The 13,240-nt window shown below is 41.1% G+C and overlaps 1 protein-coding gene across 1 annotated transcript in view; it reads left to right on the top strand.

The window, feature by feature from the left end:
• The window catches only part of BSN (bassoon presynaptic cytomatrix protein), a 206,594-nt gene extending 200,372 nt beyond the window's left edge, over positions 1-6,222 (top strand). Inside the window, exons 10-13 of the mRNA XM_070934374.1 lie at positions 326-1,218; positions 2,432-2,525; positions 4,318-4,431; positions 6,182-6,222. Coding sequence (XP_070790475.1) covers positions 326-1,218; positions 2,432-2,525; positions 4,318-4,431; positions 6,182-6,222 — 1,142 coding nt within the window. The remainder of the gene's footprint in view (positions 1-325; positions 1,219-2,431; positions 2,526-4,317; positions 4,432-6,181) is intronic.
• Positions 6,223-13,240: the final 7,018 nt, after the last annotated feature.

Below are 13,240 nucleotides of genomic sequence, written 5' to 3'. Positions count from 1 at the left end.
GTGACTTATCTCCCAGCATGCCCAAGCGGGTCATATTTGCAAAGAAAATGCCACAAATTCCATTTGCTTGCCATGTGCCTTTATCATGATTTCACTTTCTGTTTTATGTTAGCATGTTGCACATTGCATGTCCTAATGTTGTTCACTGCTTGTTCAGTGTGTTTCTGTGCTGAGGTTTCTGTTTTTATATTACCTGAGTGGCTGCCGTGACATACCCTGTATTCCTGTGATAAGCTTCTTCTCTATTTCATTGCATGGCTTCCATCAGAATACATTCCTAGCTTTGGATCAGGAGATTCACTGTGATCTTTTTTGGTTTCTGAAGCCTACCACTTGGGCCAAGAGGAGACGGACTGGTTTGACAAACCAAGAGAACCTCGTTCAGAGAGGATGAGGCATTACGGTGGCCATTCCTCATCCTCTCAGAAGAGAGGTCCAGTTAAACACACCTATCATGATTATGATGAGCCCCCAGATGAAGACTTGTGGCATCATGATGACTATTCCCACCCACGTCACTCTTCCTCCAAAGATCACAGGCACCATGGAGATTATGGGCGACATTCATCTTCCTCCCGCCACTCCACTGATGACCTACCCAAGAGATCATCCAGGCAACACCCAAGAGAACCAAGCCGCCATGAGTCACATGGACGTGGACATGGGCAGCCCATTTCCCAGAAGAAGGCTCAGCAACCAGATACAAGAACACAGCAAGGTTATCCTCCCAGCTCCTCTGAGTATCCTCAACAGTCCCGACAGTCGTCTGGCTATCATCATACCTCAGAGCCCCAAAAATCCCAGAGGCAGATGCAACATGGGCTGCCATCTCAGCAGCCAAAATCTGAGCCTCTGTCTCACCAACAGCAGCAGCAGCAGCAGCAGCAGCAGCAGCAGCAGCAGCAACAGCAAAAGCAGCAGCAGCAGCAGCAGCAGCAACCCAGGCAACAGCAAGTTGGGCAGCAGCAACCATCATCTCGGCAGCAGCAACCACCAGGCAGACAACCTCAGCAGCAGCATCAAGCAGGTCCTTCTCATCAACAGTCACAGCAGGTTCGGATGCAGCAGCAACAACCACAACAACAGCAACAGCCACCACTGGGAACCCAAGCCCAACCATCCTTACGGCCAGCCCAACAGCAGCCTGGTCAGCCTCAGCCATCAGGCAAACCGCAGCCAACTGCCCAAGCACAACCTAGCGCTCACCAAGCAGGACCAGTGAGTACCACTTCAATTTTCTTGAAGGAGCGATGGTTGATCATTCCATCATTGCTAACTGCCTGCTGTCTCGCCCTTCATTAAGGTGTGAATGATCTGTTCTAGGGTAGCAAATGTGTTCATTCATCTCACTATCCCACACACAAAAACCAAATGGAATAAATATGTATTCATGGAACACATGAATCATTCTACAGTCTAGATGAATATATTATATGCAGGTAAGTTGTCTTGGTGGATGGATTGCAAGAGTTAATCATGGTATCAGAGGTTATAGAGGAAACATTCTGTTCAGCAAAATGTTGGAGAGAAGTAAAAAAAAAAATTAAATGGGGGGGAGTAGAACAATTATGGGGGTAGGCCAGCTCCCTAGATTTCTGAAGGAGGCTTCATTTGTAGTCAAAGGTCAGGAGATGTAAGGGACTGAGAGAATAAACGTGGGAGATAGGAAGAAGAGCTGGGGCAATAGTCAGACAAGCTCTATCCACAGAAGGAATGGGGATGGACAAAGCATCTCAGAAGGGATCCTCCATTATTCTCTGGGAAGTAAGGACAAGGGAGGGGAAAGATTCTGTTACCTTAACCTTATAATAAAGGATTATTACGGTAGTAATGATTGTTTTGGTTTCCTGCTTGGATTACCTCAGAGGGCTGACAGGACAGTAGAGCCCACAGCCACAGGGCAGCTTTCAGCAATTCCAAGTTTGGGGGTTGAGTCCCCAAAGGATGCCAAAGATTTAATTTTTAATTTGACAGGTTAGAATATTTAAATACACAGAGGATGATCATATTTCATTGTATTCAGCTAAGTAATTTTAATATTTACATCGTATTTATTTCTTGACCCAGACTTGTTTGATCCTGCCCTCCGCTATTTTGAAATGTGGTTTCTAGTTTGCCACCCATTGGTCTAAAATGAGCCCCATCTGAAAACAGTTACTCTTTTCTGTCATTGAGTCTAGAATTAAAGAAATTTAGAAACATTGGAGAGAAGGGGATCTATGGAGAATTAGAATGAGTAAAGGGCCAATTAGAAATAACAAAGATGAGTCAGCTTTTTAAAATTATGGCATCAAAGCTGCTAGGTATGTTTTCAGCAGATGGGTTTTATATTAAGATAAGTTTTCTCTAACATGCATTGCTATCCCCCAAATCAGAGACGGGGGGGAGTCTTTCTTAAACCAACAAATGAAACTTCTGTTTCCCATTATAGGCTAAAGCAGAACAGCCAGATGTATCCAAGTCTACCACAAAAGTGCCACAGGTGGGGAAAGCACCCCAGATACAACCGCAGGGGACAACTGGAGGTCAGTAAGCAGCTTCTCAACTAGGCAGCTGTTTTTGGCACCTAGTATTGTGTGCATTTCACTAGGGCAGGGGTCTGCAACCTTAAACCCTCAAAGAACCATTTGGATCTGTTTCCTACAGAAAAGAAAACACCGGGAGCCACAAAACCCTTCCCGTGCCTGACTATTTCTTGAGCGGCCACAAAACTAGCATATATAGTTGAATTAAACGTTCTGTTTTCTTCTGAAACTTTTCTTTTCTTGGATTTATCCATGGTTGATTTACCAGGGGTTGAAAAGCTCAATAAATCGCGTCCCGGCAGGTTTCGCACATTGGTGGTTGTGATGCATATTTTGAGTGACGGAGCCGCAGCAGAGGAGTGAAAGCACCACATGCGGCTCCAGAACCGCAGGTTGCTGAACCCTGCACTAGGGAATGCTAGCGGAGTTAATTTTCCAAGGAAAGATTCCACTTGCTTTTTCAAAATGAGTTCCAAAATGATCACATGACACCCTAGGCAAGATCAAGAAGAAGAGAAAAGCTTGGCCACGGTTGGCCTCAAAATATGTGCCAATTAGTATGGAATTAATTCACAAGAGACTAGAATTGTGTAAATCATGGTAAAGGTATCACAAGTAGAATACCTAAAAGAAGCCTTCTTAGTGTCTTCTTCCTGTGAACAAAGAGGCTGGAGCATCTCAACCTGATTAAAATCTGATAATAAATTGCTTGCTCTTTATTTAGCTCAGCTTAAAATACTACTTTCATTGAGAAATGCATATCGATAACTTCCAGTTACTTTATGTGCCTGAAAAAAATGGCCCTTCCTACAGAGGGTCAGTAATTGGGCAGATAAGACATAAGTTTCTTTTGACTTGTCCTCATACTTTGCAACCCATTTCATTGAGAATTCAGATTGGAACTTATATTTTTATTTTCAGAAAGGCTATCAAGGTGCATATATTCATGTTAGCCTTTTTTATTTTATTTATCAAATTTATTGATCACCCAGAATAACTCTGGGCGGCTTTTGAACTGCTTAAATCAGGGATGTTCAACATTGGCAACTGTAAGACATGGCTGGCTGGGGAATACTGGAAGTTGAAATCCACAGGTCTTAAAATTGGAAAAATTGGAAACCTCTGATTTACTGAATATTTAGCTGTTATGTTTTTCTATTATGTTAAATTTATTTAAGTTGGGCATTAGGTTCTTTTGTATTTTCTTTTATTTCTGGTCACTGAGACAGAGGTGGGTTTCAGCAAATTCTGACCAGTTCTGGAGAACCGGTAGCAGAAATTTTGAGTAGTTCAGAGAAATTTTGAGTAAATTTTGAGTAAAAATTCTGACTGGCCCCGCCCCCATCTATTCTCTGCCTCTCAAGTCCCAGCTGATCGGGAGGAAATGGGGATTTTACAGTATCCTTTCCCTGGATTGGGGTGGGAGTGGAGATTTTACAGTATCCTTCCCCTGCCACACCCACCAAGCCACGCCCACCAAGCCACGCCAGGCCCACCAAGCCACACCCACAGAACCGATAGTAAAAATTTTTGAAACCCACCACTGCACTGAGAGTACCATTTTCTGTATGGAAAGATTGGATATAAACATTCTAAACAAATGAATGCTTGCCACTACATTTTTTTTCTTGCAAGACTGGTTATATTTCATTAGTGAGTAAAGATAATTAATTTTTTTATGAACTGCTTCCTGGTGGTATTGTAGGACATACATTTCATTGAATTCATACATATTAATTTATTTCATCATCACTTTCTCTCATAGGCATTAAATTGGGCCCCAAACCAACAGGCGCATCCTTATCTACAGGAGCAGCAGCTGGACAGCCAGGAACAGAGGGTGAAAGTGTCTTATCCAAAATCCTGCCAGGAGGGGCAGCAGAACAAGCAGGCAAATTGACAGAAGGTGGGAATTCTGAGTCACAATATTTTCAAGTGTTCACTTTTCAGATAATTGTCAGATGATTGTGATTCAAATGATCTGTCCTGCTGCTCTGTCTGTTAGCAGTCAAAATGCTTGTTATAACCTCAGAAACCATACACCAAGGGTCTTCAAACTACAGCCCACGGGCTGCATACAGCCCACCGAAACCATTAATCCGGCTCGTGCAGGACTATGAGGCTGCCCCACCCACATTGCCCTACCCATCCATCGGCCCCCACCCTTCAGCCAAGCACAGGACTTACCTTTGCGAGCCCCGCAGGCTGGAACTGGAAGGTAAGGCCAACTTCTTTCGCCAGCAGAGTGCTTCTGGAGGCGGGGGAGGTGAAAAACGGGCCGTGTGGACGCCGCGGGAGGCCAAAAACGGGCCCATTTTTGGCCTCCCCGGTCTCCAGTAGCACTCTGCAGGCCAAAAAGAGGTGCATGGAGGCCTCCCGAGGCATCCGCGTGCCCTGTTTTTTACCTCCCCCGCCTCCAAAAGAGAGAGAGAGAGAGAGAGAGAGAGACAGAGAGAAAGAGAGAGAGAGAAAGAGAGACAAGACACAGAGAGAGACAGAGAAAAAGAGAGAGACAGAGACAAGACACAGAGAGAGAGAGAGAGAAGAGACACAAAGAGAGGGGGGGAGGGAGAGAGGGAGAGAGACCTGTTGATTGTAAGCTCCTCGGGGCTGAGAAGAATTTCTGCAAAACTGAGTTTCCTGAAGTGGACGACTAGACTCCTAAACAACTGAAAAAATGATCTAGTAAAAAGAAAAGTCAACCAAAAGAGCAACATGCAAACAAAAGCAAATAAAACACCCTCAGAGCAAAACAAATTAAAGTTTAATTTATGTGCCTTGTTTAAAGGACTTCTAAATTGGCCATGTCCACTTAGTCACATGACCACCTAGCCACACCCACCCAGCCAGCTCAGCCCCCCAACAGACTGAGACTATGAATTGGCCCCCTGCCGTGAATTGAGGACCCCTTCCATACATTGTTTGGGGACAGGATTTTAGGACCAGAACAGGACCATCACTTACCTTTTTTTGGGGAAAGCCTACTCAGTGGCCAACCACCAAGAATGGTCTATCACTCTCTGTTACAAATGCTAGTGACTTCTGGGTAGCAACACCTTGTTGTTTAATTCTCCCCCAAAAGTGTATCATTTGTTTCATTTATTTTGTTTGTACAACCTTTTATGTCCTATTTTCTTAGTCTTGTGGTGCTTCCAATCAAACAAAGTAAGTACGATTCAAAGAAAGCACCTTAAAAGATATGGAAAAAGAATCACTCCAGCCCAACATTCCTTGTTAACTAAAGGAAGCTCTTTTATCCACCATAATACCGGCACTTCCTGCAAAATAACTACCCTTTCAGAGCTTTCCTGGAGGCCCAGAGGAAACAAGGCACTTAAGAGCATGGAGATTGCTACTGAGAAGGAGCATCATGTGATCTTGAGAAGAGCTATTTCCATTCAACAGGCTAATTCCACCAGAATTTTTGTTTCGTTAATTGTTTTTACTGAGTGTTGAATCTGTTATATTTTTATTGCACTGATATTACTATAAACTGCCCTTCCTGTGCTTTATGAATGCCAACAGGTCATGCATAAATATTTTAGAAAAAAAAAAAACCCTGAAGATCTGGTTAAAAGAATATAGAGCTTCAGACTCAACCTTATACTGTATCAGATGGTTTTATGCACTGATTTGTCTTTCCTTTACTCCAACAGCCGTATCAGCTTTTGGCAAGAAATTCACATCGTTTTGGTGAGAGTACAATATTCGGTGAGTCATACTGGGTCCTCTATGCACCATCCTCAATGTCCTTATCCGTAACTACCAGGGCCATGTCAACGTGCTGAAATGCCAGAACCCAGAAATTTCTTATTTATTACTTGAAATAATTCTGTTCCCATCAGTGACCTTAAATTGACATGAGACCTGAAGAAGGTCATCCTATTGCTGCTTAATCTGAGTATCTCTTTATTTTCCTTTCTGTTTTCCTTTCTTTCTTTTTTTTAAGTTCCTTTCTGTTTACCAACAGCTGTTTCTTTTTCTTGTTTGTCTCATCATTGATTCAACAGGCATTTGGGGAAATAAGTGAAATCTCATCCTTGCACTGGAAAAATCTATGAAGAATCCATTGGAATTCATTTGCCGCTCTGAACTCTGGGTATAATAGTGAGTATCATCTGTTTGCCTCCATTTCCACATCTGCCACGATGTATCAGGAGTAGAAATGTGATCAATAGTTGACTTTCATCAAAAGTGACTGAGAGACAATTCCTAGGAGATAAAATCCTGAAGATTGGTGGTGGTGGTTTTTAACCCAATGATATGATTTCCATCTTAGCTGAAGGTAACAGGTAACAGTAACAGAGTTGGAAGCGACCTTGGAGGTCATCTAGTCCAACCCCTGCTCACGCAGGAGACTATACTAGGGATTCGAATTGCTGAACTGCCGACCTTTCTGATCGACAAGCTCAGTGTCTTAGCTACTGAGCCACCTAGCCAGGCTAATTTGCCTGTGTTAAATAGGTTATGCTGTTTTGAATTAAGATAATCTCTTAGTGCTCTTAATTGTTGCATTATTTAAATATTGGGTGCTGCACAACATTAACAGAAATGATCACAGAACTCTAATAGTACATATCAGGTCTGTGCAGATTTTATTGTGTGTATTGAGCCCTAGAATCAGATTGTATGAAATGGAAGGGGCCTTATCTCTGCCACAGCACCTGCCCTCTGGGACAACATCCAAAGTTCATATTGCCCTGTCCTTCCTGCCTTTAAATGAGCCTTGGCTTTCCCCCCAGGCCTTGGCTTGGTTCATTGTTGGGCTTCTTTAGGTTGGAAGACAGTTCTTATTGTTCCTCTGGGAAACAATTATTCTTGCCTGATTCTGTAATATTTCTTGCCTTTTTTAATTTGTGAGATACCGAGCGTCATTCTGGAGTTAGGCATCTCAAGAAAGGTGTTTTACAAATACATAAAAGAAATAAATCAAGGGTTTTTCTACATTGCAGCTTTAAGGTATTGACAAGCTGGAAATGAAGCCAGTTCAAGAAATCTCTCAGATGTCCACCCCTTCCTCCTTTCTGTCTACTCAGTTGACTTGCAATTCTGTCTGGACCAATTCCTGATTGGTCAGTTCCCCTGCTCCTCTTGCAATTTCCTGAAAGGAAAAGGAAATGGTTTTGTATGTTGCTGAATTGAGTTCTACCAAGAAAGCAACATGGAAATTTAATAAACTATTCTTACTTTGAAAAACTAGAGAGATACATGACCAACGATGATCACAGAGGTAGTTCTCGCTTAACAACCACAATTGGAACCAGTATTTCCATTGCTAAGTGTTAAGTATTATATCACTTGACCATACTAACTTATGACATCAGTTCTGGCTGTGGTCATTAAGTGAATCACTGCTAGTTGTTAAGCACAACATCCCATGACCGCAACTTGCAGCTTCCCAATGGCTTCCCCACTGATTTGCTTATCAGAATCTCTCTGTGAAGGTTGAAAATGATTATAGTGTGACTATGGGATGTTGTGACCATCGTAAGTGCATGCTGATTGCCAAGCACCCGAATTGCAATCATATGACTGCAGAGATGCTACAATGGCTAACATTGTAGATCGCATTGTAGGAGTCTGGTTTTTGTCTGTTTGAAACAGCTCACTAAAAGGACTACACATATTTAATTGGGGAGGGGAGAATGAATTTATCCCTGTTGATAATAGCTTTTTTACACTTCTTGCTTCAGTATACAGAATGAAATATGAACTGACTATACATCCAGGTTGGAGCAAAGAGATGAGATGGAAAAGATGTGGTCTCTTTGGGAAAACATGCTTTCATGTATATTGTCCTGGGTGCTCCAGTATATGAAAGGATTGCATCTCAAATAGAAGCAACTAATTTAATTAGTACTCAATTGTTCAGTTTTGACTGATTACCATTTCTAGCTATTTCATCCTTTACCTTCACTTTGTACAACCACAACATTCCCCGACAACACGATACAATGTATTCGTACTTCTGCAATTAATGTCCCAGATATTGTCCAATAGCTCTGGAGGGTACGAAGATGCGGAAGATTGGATGAGCTCCTCCACTGATTGGGTTATTATTCACTTGTCATTACATATAAAAGATGCATCGTGTAGCTTTTTCAGTAGGTATTCTTGGGGACTCTGTTCCCTCAATTCTTGAAATATTATAAATTTATTTCTGTGATTTTTTTTTTTTTGTCTTATCAAGCTTTCGAAACCATGGAAAACCACTAGGTTCAGAGGACGAAACAGAAGAGCTATTCATACAGTTTTATCCCTGTGGATGTCATAAGATGCTCTTTGAGGACGCCTGAGCCAACGGTCACAAAGGACTTTCAAAGCCACTGTTGTCAATCCGTGTTCTGCAAGCCTCAAGGGTTGAAAGCAGTTTCTTAGACTGAGAAGATGTACGTAAGACGGTGCAATTAGAGAAGAGGGGCTTGTCACACAGGCATGCCACTTTTCTGTCGCTTGAGATGTTTGGGACTCCAGAAACTACCTATGACTGTAGTTCCATTTGTGCCTAGCATCTGATTTTGGGAACCATGGCCTTCTCTTAGGATTATACACAAAGTTACTGAATTTTAACTCTAGTTCTTCATAGGTTTTTCCCATTCTTCAAAATGTGCTTGAACTGAGGGCTGGGAGCTGGATGCTCCATTCTCCTTCACATTCCAGTTTGCCCCATCAACCCCCATCCCCTCCAGTGTTTGTTCCCTCTCATCATCCCTGCAATGGAAAGTCTGGGACGAAGGGAACTCTGACTAGGACCTAACACTGTTTCACTACTGAGTTAAGAGGCCATAGGACTGAAAGGCAGTGCAAACTGGCTGACTATTGACTGACACAAATGCTGGCCAGGCATGTCTTATCAGCCACCCAAAGCCATCCTGAAGCCATTCTAAAGCATTCAAATGGCAGTGCTTTTCATTGTTAATGTTGTGCATTGTTTTATGTATGCCTGGGATTTTTTTTTTAAAAAAAAACAGCCTTAATCATTCCACTTTTATTTACATGTATACCTCATTGGTGCCCAGAAACTGGGGGCTTGGTTTATTATTTTTTGTGAGGTTCCTTTTATGTTTTTTCTTTTCTTTTCTTTTCTTTTGCATAGTATCATATGTCATTAATCTCTTAACTTTGTACTGAGTTAGCATCTGGGCTGCTGTCGGCAGAAGCAATAGAGTGCAGAAGGCTATCAAGAGCACAATCCAGTGTGATGAGAAGAGCTTGCCTCTGCCATCCTCCTTTATCCTACTGTGCAATTCAAGTCCTTCTTAAGCCATTATTGGTGGGCATGCTCAGAAAGATGGAGGAGCTACTTGGAACAGCGTGTTGATAAACCTGCCCGCTTGGAGCTCTTTGCACTGTAAATGGCAAGAGCCGAAAGAACACCCTGTGAAACAGCTCCTTTGGTAGTTGTTTTTTTTTTTTACTTTTTTTGTTGTTGTAAAAAAAAATCCAGTAAATGTACAGATGCTCCAGTTTCCATTTGTCTGTGCTGTTTCCTGCCCGTCTTTCATCCACGCTGAGCATGTTCAAGAACAACAATTCATTGGTGTGACCCATAGGAGCTTCCATTCACCATGGGTAACAGCAAAATGATTCTCATGTCTAATGTTCTATGCAATGAAATTACAAAATTTTAAAGACAACTGTTAATATTTAATAAGTTCAATGTTATGTATAAGGATTTAATTGCAAACGTGCTATCAAGAACCTGGATAGATATCTTTATATCGAACACCTGTGTGTATGAAGTTTCCAATTAGTGGCATGCTTGACCCGTTCAAGGGACACTTTTGCCAAAGGGTAGCCATAGAGCCAGTGACTGTCTCTGTCTGTAGTAGAGCATGGCTTGCTACTTCTCTGCACGGTTTCATCTACTTAGAATGCTTGCCGTTCGTTCTTTGCTTGAAATTCTTTTTTTTTTCTTCCAGTTGGTTCATCTTCTTTACTGAATGCCATTACAGATTTATGCACTTGTTATTGAAGCCCTATCGATGACACCATGAAGAGTAATTATTCCACAGAACGTTACACTAGATTTTCTATATTTAATTACACTCACTCTAGGCCCCTTGACACGTCCTCTCCTGCAACTGCCTAGGGTCTACTTTAGGGGCTTCTTGGCATGGTCCAAACCTAATGCACATTCCTCCTGACCAAAATGTAAATGAAAATCCTATCTAAGTATTCAAGAATTGCAGCCTAGAAAAGTATCCCAAGAATGAAATATATTTACAAACATAGCAAGGGAGACTGAACAGATCTGTCATTAATTAACACATCAATTCCTCTTTTCTGCCTTCTGAACTTGGAGAGCAAAGGTGCAACTAATGACTGTTAATACATATAGAACTACTCAACCTACCTTTCTGAAATTCTGAAAATGTGGAAGCAGAGAACCACCAGGTGGTTAGTTCAAAACTGGAGTAAATGGAGTGCCAAATCTGAAGCAATCCCACGTTTCCACCAAGCCCTTAATGCATTGATAGCAAACCTATTTTCTCCCTGTAGGACTTGATTGAAAGCCAGAATACCATGCAAAAACTGGAACAAAAATATATACCTTTTTATATTGAGAAAAATGGAGTGGGGCAAGAGAAAGCTAATATATATTTTACAAGTTAGATTCTTCAAAATGTGGAAAGTTTATAATCTTTTGATACAGAAAATATAGTTTGTGTTCCTGTTTGGCAATGCACTTGACAAAGATGCTACAGGTCCTGAATGTCACCTCTGTATAATGCTACAAATACATCAATAAGCTCTGAATCACACTGTGCATGAAGGCATTTTTTTCAGGAGTACTGCTGACATGTATATTTTAGAAATATCTTTTTCCCACAGAGATTGAAATAAGATTTAGTAAAGGGAGATGGTAGGCCAATGAGTAATTTCATGTTAGCCATAGTGATACCATCCAGGTATCAGATTTGCACAATCAACAGTTGATCCCAGCTGCTTGACTAAAATTCCTATCTAATACAAACATATGTGAGAATATGTTTCATATACTCATGCGTTGCCTTTGCTTGCACTTAAAACACCTTAGTTGTACACTAAAAAAAGTTTATGATGTGATCCTTAGGTAAGTGTGTGTTATTCTAAAAAAGCCTTATTATTCTAAGACTGTTTTGGACCACTGGCATATAAAGTGATATATCTCATCATTTAAAAGGACTAATTTGATATTTTGTAAGCAGCATTCTAACAAAAGTCTTCCATGGTTACTACAAGCTCAAAGTATAGTCTCCGTATCCTGACTCTATATCTTAGAATATATATTCATTTGCCCATGATTCTGGTTTCTTAGGTTTATAGCTCTGTTGATTGAGGTGAAACAAGGCAGACTGAAAATCTTACCAGCTGCATGGACCATGAAAACAGTACAGTTGTATCAGATCTCTGTTAGGGCAAGGATTCCGCCTTTAGTAGCCCTTTGTAAGGGCAAGTAGGAAGCTATATCTGTGGTTATTCAGTGGATACTGACCACAGAATTCAGCTTCTAAGTCAGGCTGCATACATATTGGCTGTATGACCCTTGGCAGTATCTCCTTTGCCTGTTCTGTCTGTAGTTTGAATGAGTGTGAAACCTGTAAAGTTAAGCTAGTCATTTCCTAAGAGGCAGGACTTGGTGGAAAAACTCCTTGGCTCTGTGTTGCTCCACAATTTTACTTATAATCAACCAATTGCCTGTGTTTGCACATAACAATGTGCAATAACATAACCACATGCCTTTCATAATGCACTAAGTTAAAAGGTAGTTGACTAGTTTGTTTAGTGTCACATGCAGCATTTAAAACTATGGGGTCCTCGGTGCTTTCTGAATTTGGTGCACCAATGTTACCTAGTTTGGTAATGAAATGTTTGCAAGGAAATAACCAAATTCAGAGAGCACCAAGGAACCTACAGCTCCACCTGAGCTACAATATTTTTTTCTATCAGTAGTCTTTAAAACTCTCCATCTGCAGAAGTCCTTTTACCAGAGGAATTAACCCATTGTATTTAATGTGAATTCCTGCACAGGTCATTTGATTTTGTAGTTGGTTAGACCTAGGAAAACAAAGGGTCGATTTTTACATTTAATTGTGTTTCAGTAAATTTCCAGCATTGCTGAATTGGTCATTTTTCTAGCAAAAATACAAGATTTAGACAAGAAGCTTATCTTTTGTTCTACTGCAGTAAAAAAAAAAAAAATTAGCTCAGGAAAGCATTAAATGAATTCCATGGAATGCATACTTGCCTTGGTGCAGATATTTCACCTCAAACATCTAGTTTAATACCAGTGTTTCATTCTAGGCTTGCAGTAAGTGCAAAACTATCTGAATATTTGAATTATTTTAATAATGGGCAGGCTGGAAATCATTTCTAACAGAACAGGAGGATTAAAACTAATATTCCTAGTAGAACTTCCTCAGTTGTGGTTTACATATAGAGTTTATTTAACATATGTGTACATCATCATCTTTTCAGGATAAATGTAATACATTTTGGGAACTTATTTCAACTAGAATGGCAAACTGAAGCAGTGAGACTCCCACCATTCATTCATTCATTCACTCACTCACTCACACACTGAATTCTGAGAAGAGGGATTTGGTTCCAAATGTAGAGACCAAGCTATCTGGTAAGGACAAGCATGTTTTTTCACCCAGTTTCTTTCCAGCCACCCAGCCACTCTTTTTCTTAGGCTCCCAGCAATGACAAGTGCATAATCTGAGGATGCT

This window comes from Pituophis catenifer, unplaced genomic scaffold (assembly GCF_029215685.1).
Source record: "Pituophis catenifer annectens isolate HBS135680 unplaced genomic scaffold, rPitCat1.0.hap2 SCAF_2, whole genome shotgun sequence".
Taxonomy (NCBI): domain Eukaryota; kingdom Metazoa; phylum Chordata; class Lepidosauria; order Squamata; family Colubridae; genus Pituophis; species Pituophis catenifer.
Note: the sequence above shows the minus strand (reverse complement) of the source record. Positions and strands in the feature narration are given on the sequence as shown.